At 39.8% G+C, this 14,308-nt stretch overlaps 1 protein-coding gene across 3 annotated transcripts in view; it reads right to left on the bottom strand.

The window, feature by feature from the left end:
* The window catches only part of ZFYVE16 (zinc finger FYVE-type containing 16), a 173,703-nt gene that overhangs the window by 16,280 nt on the left and 143,115 nt on the right, over positions 1-14,308 (bottom strand). For all 3 annotated transcript variants that reach the window (XM_033926351.1, XM_033926269.1, XM_033926441.1), the window contains 3 exons: positions 9,255-9,405; positions 3,089-3,169; positions 314-476 (listed from right to left, as the gene is read on the bottom strand). In XM_033926351.1, the coding sequence (XP_033782242.1) occupies positions 314-476; positions 3,089-3,169; positions 9,255-9,405 (395 nt within the window). The remainder of the gene's footprint in view (positions 1-313; positions 477-3,088; positions 3,170-9,254; positions 9,406-14,308) is intronic.

The following is a 14,308-nucleotide window of genomic DNA, read 5'->3' on the forward strand; positions in this document are numbered from 1 at the left end:
GAATATGGTAGAAGAGGTAGATGTGAATTGCATGTTTATGCTTTCCAATAATACCAGGACTAGGGACATCTGGGTTTTACTTCCACTGAAAGCAAAGGAAGTAAAACCCGGACATCTCAATCCATCCTCCTTTTTCTGGAGCCATATGGTAACCCTATCCCATACCAAAGCCTAACTGCCTACATGAGTTTAGAAATTAGACTGCACCGCAGGACTCTCACCAGGTCTCTACAACTTTTTGCCCTTGTTCCAACAACACACCACAAAAATTCCCCTTGACACTCTAAAAAAAGTTCTAGAACACTTTTATTACCCTTTATTAACTTTTTCTTCACTTTCTACCCAACAGATGTTTACATCTTCTCTCAAGTCTCCTGCATCCAATTTTCCACATGTAATACGAAAGTCTCTCTTTTCTCTCAGAGCTTGCCGCAGGGCTTCCATCGTCTCGAGAGTTATCTGCACCATTAATCCATCTGCATCAAGATAAGCACAACATTTCTTACTTTTCTTTACACAGGAGCATTTCGGACAACACTCACCTGGAAAACCAAAACATTCATTGTACCGAAGCTCACGTAAATGAATGTTAGAATTTTGAAACTCGGCACACATGACTCAGGGCATGTATTCTGAAGAAACCAAATCAGCAGTAAATGACCAGATGCATAGTAATTTAGAGCAGGGGTTCTCCAACTTTGTGTCTGCATATTCCTAGGGGACACTCGAAGTTACAGGGAAACACTTTTAAAACCAATAGGAGGAAATTTTTTTTCATTCAGAGAATAGTTAAGCTCTGGAACGCGTTGCCAGAGGATGTGGTAAGAGCGGATAGCATAGCTGGTTTTAAGAAAGGTTTGGACAAGTTCCTGGAGGAAAAGTCCATAGTCTGTTATTGAGAAAGACATGGGGGAAGCCACTGCTTGCCCTGTATTGGTAGCATGGAATATTGCTACACCTTGGGTTTTGGCCAGGTACTAGTGACCTGGATTGGCCACCGAGAGAATGGGCTACTGGGCTTGATAAGAACAATAGAACATAAGAAATGCCCTCACCATATCAGACCCTAAGTCCATCTTGTCCGGCGACCCGCACACACGGAGGCCAAGCTAGGTGTTCCCTAATGGACACCTTGTTCACCCGTATCCCTCAATGTGATTTGCAAGAAGGTGTGCATCCAACTTGCCCTTGAATCCCAGAATGGTGGTCTCTGTCACAACCTCCTCCGGCTATTCTTATATTCTTATTCCTGTTCCTCCTCTCTGTTCCACCAGCATGGGCTCCAAACTCTAAGCTTCTCCCCCTCCCATTCTACATACCCTCTCTCTGCTCATTTGTTCCTTATCATATTTGTTTTCAAGCCCTCTGAGAGTAGAAAGGCTTTTCATCTGTTACCCCTCTTTCTCCCTTCTCTCTATCTCTAATCCCTCTACCTCCCGGTTTCTCACTTGCTGTAACCTCCCAGCTCCAATTTACTCTCATTTCCTCGATCCTCACAATATCCAGTTCTCCCCCTATCCCCACTCCTTATTTTCAGCTTTTTCCTTACTCTCCCTTTTTCTTCCAGCTCCCCAGGGAACATGATTAACCTGGGCCCTAGATTTCCCTCAACATTTCTAGTCTGATCCATTGCATACAGATTTTTTAAAAAGGAAATCTATCTGCCAGCACTTAACATCCAGCACTTAAAGCAAGAAAACTCCTGCAGACACTTATTCTTGCTATTGGAAAATGGAATAAATAGATTTATGAAATAATTATTTTGAATGGAATTCCAGAATGCATCATCATTGTACCAGCAGTGAGACTTAGCAGGCTACTAAACTAAACTAAAGCTTAACTTTATATACCGGGTCATCAACCTAAGGAAGCTCAACTCGGTTTACAACAACTAGATAAAAACTAAAGAAAGCAATAACAAAGGTTTCAAAGAAATTAGTTTTCAAAATGTTTGGCAAATAGCAAAGTTTTTAGAAATTTACGGAAAGATTGGAAAGAACTGGGGCTACTACTGTTTCTTCATTCCTGCTTAGCTTCACCGCTGACTGGCTGGTTTAAACGTTCTATTTTCCAACACTACACGGTGACCGTTGTTTAGGATCTGACCCTGGATTATAATCCTGTTTATTCTTCTTCATGTGAAATGCTGCAACAGGTACTTTGGTCAGTCAAGTTGAGTGTTATATATATATCAGCAATCAAATTGCATGTGGTATCTTTAAATTGGACTAACAAAACACCTGTGGCTAGATTTCAGGAACTACAGTACATAAGAACATAAGAATTGCCACTGCTGGGTCAGACCAGTGGTCCATCATGCCCAGCAGTCCGCTCACGCGGTGGCCCTCTGGTCAAAGACTAGCACCGAGACTAGCCCTACCAGCGCCCATTCAGAAATTGTTCTGGTTTCATGTTATGAGATTAGACTTATTGGTCGGGGAGTATCTCTGTACACCTCGCTTTTGCCTTTGTCCTCTACAGGTGTTTCTGGCTGCTTTGTCACAACCTGGATTCCTGGAGGGCAGTCCTGAGGTAAGAGGGGAGGGGCTCAAGACTCTGTATTAGAGAGCTGCACAGGAACGGGGACGACGGGAATCCCGCGGGACCCGCGGGCATCCCGCGGGTTCCCCCTTCGGGTCGCGGGAATCCTGTGGGGACGCCCCCTAGGGTGGCGGGGATCCCGTGGGGACGCCTCCGAGGGTAGCGGGGTTCCTGTGGGGCTGGATGTACTAAGTCGCGCGGCTTTTCTCCCCACCTGCTCCGCCTGCAGCACAGAGCCGAACGGAAGTCCTCCCGACGTCAGCGCTGACGTCGGGAAGACCTCCGCCCGTCTCTGCGCCGCAGGCAGGGCAGGCAAGGAGTATATTCAAAGACCTTACCTGTCTATGTCTGCCTCCTTTGCTGGCTGTTCTCAACTTTGTGGTTGGAATTGTGTGGTGCCTTGGAGTCATCCCTCTTGCCCCCCATACACACACAAAATCACACACATAAAATTGGATCCTTGGTTAAATTATCTCCATCAGGCCAGTGTGAAAATGAACCAATATGGCAACCAAACTGGTTTATTCAAGGTACAACAGATGCATACCTTCAACTATACTGGATTTGGCAAGAAATCCAGAGGACGTTTTCAAGGATCCATTGAATACAACGAAACTTGCACCTGTAACTAAACACGGAATCACAATTAGAAAAAAAAATTACTGCAAGTAAACTGGATGAATTGATCATTCCCCCCCCCTACAAGTATCCACGCTTACCTTCTTCCTCTGGGACACTAGGAGTGGCCCAGAGGTTAGAGCAGCTGCCTCAGCACCCTGAGGTTGTCAGTTCAATTCCCACTGCAACTCCTTGTATCTCTGGGCAAGTCACTTAACACTTCATTGCCTCAGGTACAAAATAAGTACCTCTCTAAAAAATGTAAACTGCTTTAATTGTAACCACACAGAAAAAGTGGTATATCAAATCCCATCCCTTTTACTTATTCCTGCTCAAAGCTTACTAGCTCTATTGGCTCCCTAAGACCTTTGCTCTGCAAATCAGACTAACTCAGCTACCTCCAATGATCTGGTGGGCATTAAGTCAGCTGCTCCCTCTACCCTAGGGAGTCAAACAGCTTGAAGACACTCTTGGAAATGTTCAGACACAATAGCAGCAAATTATCTGACTGATATTCCTGTTGCACTAGACATCTGATATACCACCTTTCTGGCATACAACCAAAGTGGTTTACATATATATCACATGCAAGTATTTTTTTGTCCTGCTTGTTCTCTGAACATTCCCTGTCCCCTTTCCCTTCCCCTCCATTCCTATGGTGCAGTAAATACAAGACCTTCCTCGCTCATCTTCTCCCTTATGGTTCAGCAGCTCCCTGTCCCCTCCCCCTCCATAAAAAGTATACTTTCAATGTTCAGCAGGGCAGGGGCTCAGAGTGGAGAGTGGCCACAGGACACCTAGCCTGGTGGAAGGAGATGCAGCTACACAAATCCCAATGCTGTGCTCCTTCTTAGGTTGTGTAAGCGGCAAACAACGCACTGGAAGTGAAAGCCTGCTAAGTGTAATTTATCACCTACACAACTTGGGAAGGAATACAGCACTGGGGTCTGTGTGGCCACATTTCCTATACGTCCAACATCTCTTTCCCTCTCTTTCCTCCATAGTCCAGTTCCTCCCTTCCTCCCTCCATTGTCTGACATTTCCCCCTCTCCTCAGCCCCTCCACACAGTCTGGCATCTCCCCACTCTCTTCCATTATCAGGCCAAAATACAGGCCTGACCTGTATTTTGTCATATCTCCTGTCCCCCTTCCCCTCTAGGTCTGGTACTTATCTTGTCTCTCTATCTCTCTTCAACTACCTGCCCTGCGTTGGGTCCAGTACACATCTCTCATCCTCCCCTCACTTTCCCCATCCCTGAACTATCGAACCTCACTTCTTTGCGGGCAGTGGCAGCCTTAACACACCATCTGGGCCAACCCAGAACTTCTATGTGTCACATTCCACCCTCATGTAAACAAGAACTTGTGTCAGAAGAATGGGATGCTGTAGAGGAAAGGCTCTGGGATTGCCCAAGCAGTGTGTGATGGCTGCTGCTGCCAGCAAAGTGAATTTTGACAGACTGGGGTGGAGGGGGCTGGGGAGGGGAAGAAAGGGGGGATAGGAAGAGAGAGACATATGAGGGATGCTGAAAAGTTCTCAGCCCAACCAACTTCCTTAATTCTGAGCATTACTTTGCCACTGTAGCTGAAAAGAGTGTTATTTTATTTTGCAAAGTAACAATTTGCTGAATTGTAATACTATGTTTTGACACTGTTTCAGATCATTGAACTATAGCAACGAAAAGTGTGGAATTTTCAAGTGTGGAACTCTGAGCCATCATGAAGTTCCTATTCCTGCAGAAGAAAATTTCAGAGGAAACCCATGAATGTATGATGCAAACATTGAATGACAAATGCCCATCATACTCCACAGTGAAGAAGTGGTGTGCAAACTTTCAGCATGAAGATTTCAAGATCAAAGATGCAGCAAGGTCTGGGAGGCTTAAATGGTGTCAACTCCTGAAATTGTTGACCATGTCCATGACCTGATTTTGGCAGATCAGCGAATATCAGCTAAAACAATTGCTGATACACTACAGATATCCAGGGAATGTGTTGGGTGTATAATCCACGAGCAGCTGGGTATGCAGAAGCTGTCAGCCAAGTGGGTGCCCACATATTTGAATGCTGATGAGAAACAACACTGAGTGGTCACTTCCAAGTTGATTTTGCAGTATTTTCAGCGAGCTTGTGCCAACATTTTGGAACGACTAGTTACTGTTGATGAAACATGGTTACACCATTATGAGACAAAAAACAGTCCATGCAATGGCGGCACTCAGGTTCTCCAAGGCCTTGGAAATTCAAGACCTAAAAGTCAACAGGAAAGGTCATGGCCACAGTGTTTTGGGATCAGGAAGATGTTGTAATGACTGATTATATCTTCCAAGTGACCAAACAGTTAATGCAAAATATCACTGTAACTTGATGTGCTGATTAAAGGAGCCATTGATGAAAAAGGGAGGAAAGCTGTGGAAAGGAGTTCTCTTTTTGCAAGACAATGTGCCTGCTCATAAGGCTGGCAAAACGATGGATGTTTCAGTGCATGAACCATCCACCCTATTCACCAGATCTTGTTCCATCTATTTTCTGTTTCCAAATCTTAGAGAGAGTTTGAAAGGGTGATAATGTTTGAGTGATTTGGAGGCAATCGCAGCAGAGGAGTATTTCAGTGACCAGACATCAGAGTATTTTTTGGAAGGGTTACAGAAACTTCAGACACAATGTGCCAAGTGTGTTGAACTTAGGGGTGAATATGTGGAATAACTTGCAAGTTTCATGGCTCCACCTCATTCTCTTCTTGGTTGGGCTGACAACTTTTCAGCATCCTCTCGTACTATATCCCTTACAAAAATAAAATGCTGTTCTAAGTGCTAGTCCCAAGACACACATCCCTGATGTCTGTGACATATCAGTTGAGAAACTCTGTCCTAAATTATTGTTGGCTATTGCTGCAAAAGGAGTTTCCACTAACGACTGGATACACTGAATATTTTTTGGTTTGTAATTATGTTCGGCTATTCTTATAATTGTTCTTTTATACTGAATGTCTACAATATTTCACCTCCCGCTTTATTGCATTTTGAACTGTAGTTTAGATCAGTGTTTTTCAACCGCTGTTCCGCGGCACACTAGTGTGCCGCGAGATGTTGCCTGGTGTGCCGCAGGGCCGCCGGGCCCGGAGCTGACAGGGGGCCCGAGGCAGGGGCGCCAGTAGCTCGCCAAGGCAAAGTGAGTCGATCACCCAGGACTCACTTTGTCTTGGCGATCTAATCTATCGAGCCGATAAGTCTTCTTCTCCCCGACGTCAATTCTGCAGTCGGAGAGGAAGTTCGGGCCAGACAATCGCTGCCTGGCTGGGCGGAACTTCCTCTCCGATTGCAGAATTGACGTCAGGGAGAGCATGCGTCGGAGTTGGCTTTGGGGCCTGTTATCCATTGGTGGGTCCTGTTCCCCGATGGCAGCGGCAGCGGCAGTGGCAGTGGCTTGGGGAACGGCAGGGAGAAAGAAAGAAAGGGGGCAGGCAGGGAAACAGAAGGAAAGAAGAGAAACAGAAAAAAAGAAAGAAAGAAAGAAAGGTCAGGGAGAGAGGAAGAAAAAGTTGGGGGAGGGAATGAGGTATGGAGGAGAGAAAGCATACAGGCTGATAGAAGGGAAGAAAGATTTGATGCACAGTCAGAAGAAGAAAGTGCAACCAGAAATCACCAGACAAGGTAGGAAAAATGATTTTATTTTAAATTTAGCAAAGTGGAGGCAGTATTACCACAGTTTTCAAAGGAATTTGCCCAAATAACTTAATAGTTAACTGGGTAAATTCCCAGAGATGAAAACTTCCCTTCACTTACTATGCACAGTTCTGAATTTATATCTGCTGTCTATATTTTACAATATGGTCACCTTTTACTAAACCGCAATAGTGGTTTTTAGCGCAGGGAGCCTATGAGCGTCAAGAGCAGCGCTGGACATTCAGCGCAGCTCCCTGCGCTAAAAACTGCTATTGTGGTTTAATAAAAAGGATGGAGGAGGGTATATTTGTCTATTTTTGTATGCTATAAAAACCAAATACAGAGAGAGACTGAGAGCTGTTGACGAAGAGCTACGTGTGTGTCTTTCTTCGATTCCAGCCAGAATATCAGCTTTGTGTTCAGCCAAACAGGCTCAGGTTTCGCACTGAATAAAGTATTTTATAATTTTTCACTATTCTGTTTACTTAATATTTCATAATAAAGTAATTATAAAATACTTTCTTTGTGTTTATTTGATTCCTATTCAAGAGAATTACTTTATATATAATCAATATAGGCAGAGAGTTAAATTTTTTAACATTTTCTAATGGTGGTGTGCCTCGTGATTTTTTTCATGAAACAAGTGTGCCTTTGCCCAAAAAAGGTTGAAAAACACTGGTTTAGATAACAGAATATGAAAAATATGAGGCACTGTAGCTCCACCTATGTTTAATGAGGAGTACAGTTAGGCATCTCTACTGCCAAAAATGAAAGAAAGAACTAAATGTAAAGTACTATTCACTGTTCTGGCTGTTTGCATTTCATTACTAGGGTTTACAGTGTATTTTGGATTGTATGAGTAGTAGCTTAGTAACTTGTTATACAAAGGCTTAAAAGGGTGTACTGCAGATATGCAATAATGTCCCCCCACCCCAATAACTACCACATCTTATTTCAATAGTATTCAACACTCATAGAGTACACATAAGAAAATGTGTGCTATCTCAACTCTCTTTAAGCTACTGAATGCAGAAATGCTTTTTTTTTTTAAAGCTCTGGCAAATATCTATAAAGACATCACCAAGCCTTACTTGTAGAAGACTTAACTACAAGATACAAAGAGGGTAATTCTATAACAGAGTGCCATGGGCAGTGCCCACAGACACACCTATTTTATAAAGACAAGTACTAAACTAAACCTTAAGTTTATATACCGCATCATCTCCACGGATGTGGAGCTCGGCACGGTTTACAAGAACTTAAAATATAGGAAGAGAAGGAAAACACAGGTTTATATATAGAAGAGAAGAATAAGGGAGGATAGAATTACATTTTAGTGAAAAGCCAGGTTTTCAGTTGCTTGCGGAATAATTGGAGGGAGCCCAGGTTCCGCAGCGGGGTAGTAAGGTCGTTCCAAAGACCTGTGATTCTGAAAAGAAGGGATTTTCCCAGTTTGCCTGCATAGCGAATACCATGTAGAGAGGGGAAGGATAGTTTATACCTTTGGGCGGGTCTGGTAGAGTCAGGACTGAAGGAGTTATAAGATAGTGGGATTAAGGGAGGAAGGATGCAGTGAATGATCTTAAAAGCCAGGCAGGAGCATTTGAAATGGATTCTGGAAATCACTGGGAGCCAGTGAAGTTTGGCTAGGAGTGGGAAGACATGGTCAGTAGTAGTAGGCATCCTTGATGATTTATCAATTGAAGATGGAACATTGTGACATTTCTGAGATGGACTCCGTTAAGGGCCATCAATTACAACTTACTTGGGAGCCTTTTTGGGCCTCTTTGACTGGGTATGCTCGTAGCCATGTATTGAATATTTGACTGAGTAGTTATTTTCTTGTATTGTTTGTGACATTTGCTCTTCTGCTGCTCCATGCCTTTTATTTCTTTATATTCATTTATTTTCTTATTTCTTTTGGGTGGGGAGTGAGGGAGGTTTTTATGGTTTTGAAAATTTGGTCTATGCTGTATTATTCTGTCTGGTGGTTTTTGATTGTGCTTTTGACCAATAAACAGTTTTGCAAATAAAGACAAGTAGGCTTTTGCTCTGTCATAAAATACTAGTAGTAAGTGTCAGAGAACATGCTGGAATGTAGGTGCAATCACATACCTGCTCAAGAACTGGTGTAAATGAAGGTGCATACTTTACAGACACATGCACGTAGACCAAGGTATTTCAGTCTACTGTACCTCAGTATGAGCTTACTCAGCCTTGCTCCTTTCTCCATGTATACCCACTGGCAAAATACATGCCATCATGTCATTGCATGTACTTTATGCCAGTTGTTATTCTGTAAGGTGGCTTTTACATGAATATGTGGGCCACATACATGTGGGAATACTTTATAAAATTACCTGCAAAATGTTTGGTTCACTTCTGAACTCCTGTGAATCTGCCTCTACAGTGGCTGAATAAGCCACTTACCTTTACGGGGTTGGTCTGTAGCACTGTTTGCTTGTGTCTGGTACTGGCCCTCATCGTTCTGCACACAGACAAGGTGAGAGTCTGCTTCTAAACTGAAGCTAGCTCCAATGCTTATCACATGCTCATTGAAAGAGTTAATTAGTTTCAGTACCTAGAATACAAAAAATTATGTTATTCCACCTGTAAGAGTTTTGTATAGACACAATGAAACATCTGTTCTACCCAAATCTCACTTTTATTTTCAATTTAAAAAAAATTATTTATATAAGTTTTCTTTTCTGAGCTCAGAGCAAAATATAGAACTGCTTTCCCTTTCCTAGCAGTGGATGTTTATTACTGGGACATGTCCTTCACCTCAAAGCCTGCAGGTATGGAATCTCTTCAGCGAGACAATTGTGCCATCTTTTGGCAAAAAATCCATTTGTAGGAGAAATCAGTATTCAAAACTTTAGAGGTGCAAATGAATCCCTTTCGATTTAGAACTACATTTCAAAATTAGTAATGATATAGATTATTAATGATTTTAGTTTTGTGGATGATTAATCAGATTTGAAACCTCATCATAACAACATCACAATCAATGCTTCAACTCTGCCTGCCATCCCTTCCTGCTTTTTTTTTTTTGATTACATGAGGCCACTAGGCACACAGTGGGGGGTAATTCTGTATAAATCACTTAAAGTTAGGCATCCATATTTGGGGGCGATCCTGAGGTGCACGTGCAACTTAATTGGCTGCTGAGCCATTAATGAGCAGTAATTGGCTGCCAACAACCAATCATTGACATTCACTGGCACCAATTGAGATTTACTTGCACATCTGGCTGCATGTTATTCTGTAACACTTGGTGCCCAAATCCCATAGCGTGCAACTCAAAAAGGGCGTAGCTATGGGAATATGGAGGAGCGTGGGCACATCAGGGCAGTCCATAAAGCTGCGAGTGCTGCTACAGAATAATGGGTCAGTGTGCCCAAGTCGGGCACCGGCATTTACACCAGGTTTCAGTAGGTGAAAGTTGGGCGCCCAAAGTTAGCGTTCTTATAGAAACTTTATCGGTATCCATTTTGAGCGCCATTTATAGAATTTGGCCCCCTGAATTCTATAACGGCAGCTTAATTGCCATTAGAGGATACTAGCACAGGTCTGCAGTTGTGCGCATAACTTTTGGCACGAGCTGTTATGCTTGCTCTACGGCTGGTGTAAATGGTTGCACCTAAACATAACAGTTACCTGCGTAACTGACAGTATTCTAAAAGCTTAGCACTTAAATGCATGGCACACCCCATCCACCTTCATGCCCCTCTCACAATTATATGCTACATAATTTAGCTGCTAACATTATTGAATAGCACCTAACTACAGTTTTGTGCATACAACAAATTAAGATCAATTAGTGCCCATTAATTCCAATAATTGTTGGTTATTGCGAGGGGGCGTGGCTTAGGGCGCACACAAAATGGACGTGTGATCGCGGCGCTCCTCTCAACCTGGCAACGGTTGGCAAAAAAAAGTTTTCCCCTTTAAGCCGATTTCGGTGTAAAACAGCGAAAAGAAGAGAGGGAGCATGGCAAGCACCCGACAAAACAAAAATGAAACTGGTGTGTCGGCGAAAAGGCAGAAGCAGGATCAAATTACCCCGAGTAAGGTTTCGCTTCCTGCTGAAGAGTCGGATGTGCTGAGCAAAGCCGAAGTTATGGAGGAACTGAGACAAATTAAACAAATGCTTAAAGAGACTGTGAGTAATATGGCTGAAATGAAGGAAGAAATACTAATTATCCACAGACAAATGGAAATAAATAATAAAAGAACAACTGACTTAGAAGCTAAAATGGAGGTTTTAGAATGTGAAGGAAACAGATGTAAAAATGACAGTTTGGAACTGATTCAATTGAAAAATCAGCTGGAAGATTATGAAAACCGAGGAAGAAGAAAGAATATAAAACTTTTTGGAATGCAGGAAAATTTGGAAGGGAAAAATGCCATACAGTTTTTAGAAAATCTAATTCCTAAAATACTGCAATTGGATTTTAAACAGCCTTTAGAAATAGAAAGGGCGCACAGGATCCCATTAAAAAATATGGAAAATCAAGGCAGACCAAGACCATTAATATTTAAAATGTTAAGATATCAGCAAGCAATAGAAATTTTAAATGCTGCCAAGAAAGATAAAAATTTAAATTATAAAGGATCCAAAATATGGTTTTTGCCTGATTTTGCTAAAAACACAGCAAACAAAAGGAAGAAATTCCTTGACTTGAGACCTCAATTAAAGGAAAAAGGATATAAATATGGATTGTATTACCCAGCAAAAATGAGGGTATCTTCTGGGGATAAATCTTTGTATTTTGAAGATCCGGAAAAGCTAAAGACCTTTCTTTCAAAATCAGAACCTATGTCATTTTAACATAATGGATATTGAAATGAACAGAAAATATCAAGTCTGGTTTTGATGGATATTGTGCAAATAATTTAATATAAAACTATGAGACTTTGGAGTACTGAAGAAAGAAGAATATGAAATAAAGAACAGGAAATAAAATGAACAAAGGAAAAATACAATAAAAAAATATAAAGAAGTAATAGTCAAGAAAGATGGACTGGAAACTCACGAGACTAAACTTTAGAAGAGTAAAGGTTGGATGGCTGGAGTAAAGAGTGATCAGAAAGAAATAAAGAACTTGAATAATTAACAAAAGGAGAAAAGAGAAGAATGGACCAGATAATAATACAAATGGGTAAAAGAAGAAAGCAGAATGGATAAAAAAAAGGATATTAAATAAAATGACAAATGACAGTCAAGAGACTAAAGGGAAGAAGGATATAGATAAGAAAACAATATGAAAGATCAGTTAATTTAATAAATTAACAAACGAAAAGTAATGAATGAAAGGATAACAAAAAGAAGAATGTAGAATGGACTAATCATAGACAAAAATGATCTATGACATTTAGATGTAAGTAAACGAAAGGAAATAAAAATGAAAAATATACAAGAAAGATACATAATATGCAATTATTGATAATTGAAGGAGATAACTAAAAGATTAATTGTAAAGTTTGATTTTGTAATATTATAGTTTCAAAAGGATTGGATTTTAATTGGAAAAGAAGAAAATGTATAAAAAAAAAATTTAATAATTATAAAATTAAAAATTTCATTTTTCAGAATGGAAAAAAAAAATGTTGATATATAAATAGATGATAAAAATTATAAAATTGTATTCAACTTTTAAAAAGTATATGAAGATATGGATATTTATTTTTAGATATTAAAAGGATGATAAAGGTTGCTGGATTAGAGTGTATGAGATATAGGAAAAATAACACTACTTTATTAAATATATGTTTATGATAGAATTTTGTGGTATAAACTAAAATATTGGGGAAATATAATTTAAAGAATGGTGAGTAGATAAAGATACATTAGTGGAATGTTAGGAATTAAATATGGTTAAAGTTATCAAAGGTTAAATAACCGATAGAGAATATAATTATTTTAAAATGGTAAAAAAAAAAAAAAGATTTTATGTTTAGAAGAGAGATATATACTAAGATACACTGTGGAAGATTAATTAGTTTATCTTAAGAAATGATAAAGGGGATATTAATTAATATTGGTTGCCTGGGGGAGAGGGGGATGTTGGGGTTGCTGTTGCAATGTGTGTCCTTAAGCAGTCATTATATTGGGGGGGAAGGGTGGGAAAAAGATGGGTTTTAAAGGTATTACTAGAATGATTAAGGAAAAGATCAATAAGGGGTTGGATACTTCAGGGGTAAAAATGTGTGTCATTGAGAAAAATTTATTAGATCTTAAATATGAAGGAAGGAAGGAAGAAGATTATGATGAGAAGTTTAAAATATAAAATGTCTTTTAAGATATTTTCTATTAATGTCAATGGCCTGAATCATGTAATCAAAAGAAAAAAGGTATTAGCATTTTTAAAAAAGCAAAACGCGGATGTTTATTGTTTGCAGGAGACTCATCTGAATATAAAGGAATCACAGAAACTAAAGGGTGGGTGGGTGAAGGAATGTTTTTTTGCTCCAGCAGCAGGTAAAAAAGCAGGGGTAGCAGTTCTTATAAATAAAAAATGTATGGCCAATTTTAAGGTAGTAAATTCAGATCCACATGGAAGATGGATACATATTGATATAAGTATGGGAAATAATACCCTGACGTTGTTTAATATATATGCCCCTAATTCGAATCAATCAGAATTTTTTAAAACGTTGCAGAGTATGTTGTTACCACTGGCTGCTTCTAATTTAGTGGTGGCTGGAGATTTTAATGCTGTAATGGATCCATTATTGGATAAAAAACCAGGTAAAAGCATAAAATCTTTAGGTTTAGATAATTTGGCTCAATCATGTGATTTGAAGGATATATGGCGTATTCTTCATTTTAATGATCAGGAATTTTCATTTTGTTCACAGGTCCATAAATCATTTTCAAGAATAGATTATATTTTTATTTCATCACATAAGGTGCAACAAGTGATTAAAGCTTCCATAGATCCTATTATTATTTCGGATCATGCGGGAGTATGGATAGAATTACAATTAGATCAATTAGAGAATAGAAGACCTCTTTGGAGATTTGATAATGCATTGCTGGTGGATGACAAATTTTTGGAAAATTTTAAAACACAAATTAATGATTTCTTTCAAATGAATTTAGTGGAGGATACATCTAATGAAAATGTATGGGATGCATTTAAAGCAACTATGAGAGGTAATATTATATCATATTCAGCTTTTGTTAGGAAACAGATTAAAATGCAGTATATAGAGTTAGAAAAAGAAATTAAAATATTAGAAACTAAATTGGTAAGTAAATGGGAACATGAGGTTTTGCAAGCTCTTTTGAAAGCAAAAGGTAAATATAATGAATTAACTTCAAAAATGATAAGAAGAGATTTGTTTTCCAAGCAAACAATGTATTATGGAAATTCTAATAAGGCGGGAAGATTATTAGCGCAGCGGCTGCTAAGAGAGCGAATAGAATGCTAGGTATAATCAAGAAGGGTATTACAACCAGAACGAAAGAAGTTATC

This window comes from Geotrypetes seraphini, chromosome 1, assembly GCF_902459505.1.
Source record: "Geotrypetes seraphini chromosome 1, aGeoSer1.1, whole genome shotgun sequence".
NCBI classification, from domain to species: domain Eukaryota; kingdom Metazoa; phylum Chordata; class Amphibia; order Gymnophiona; family Dermophiidae; genus Geotrypetes; species Geotrypetes seraphini.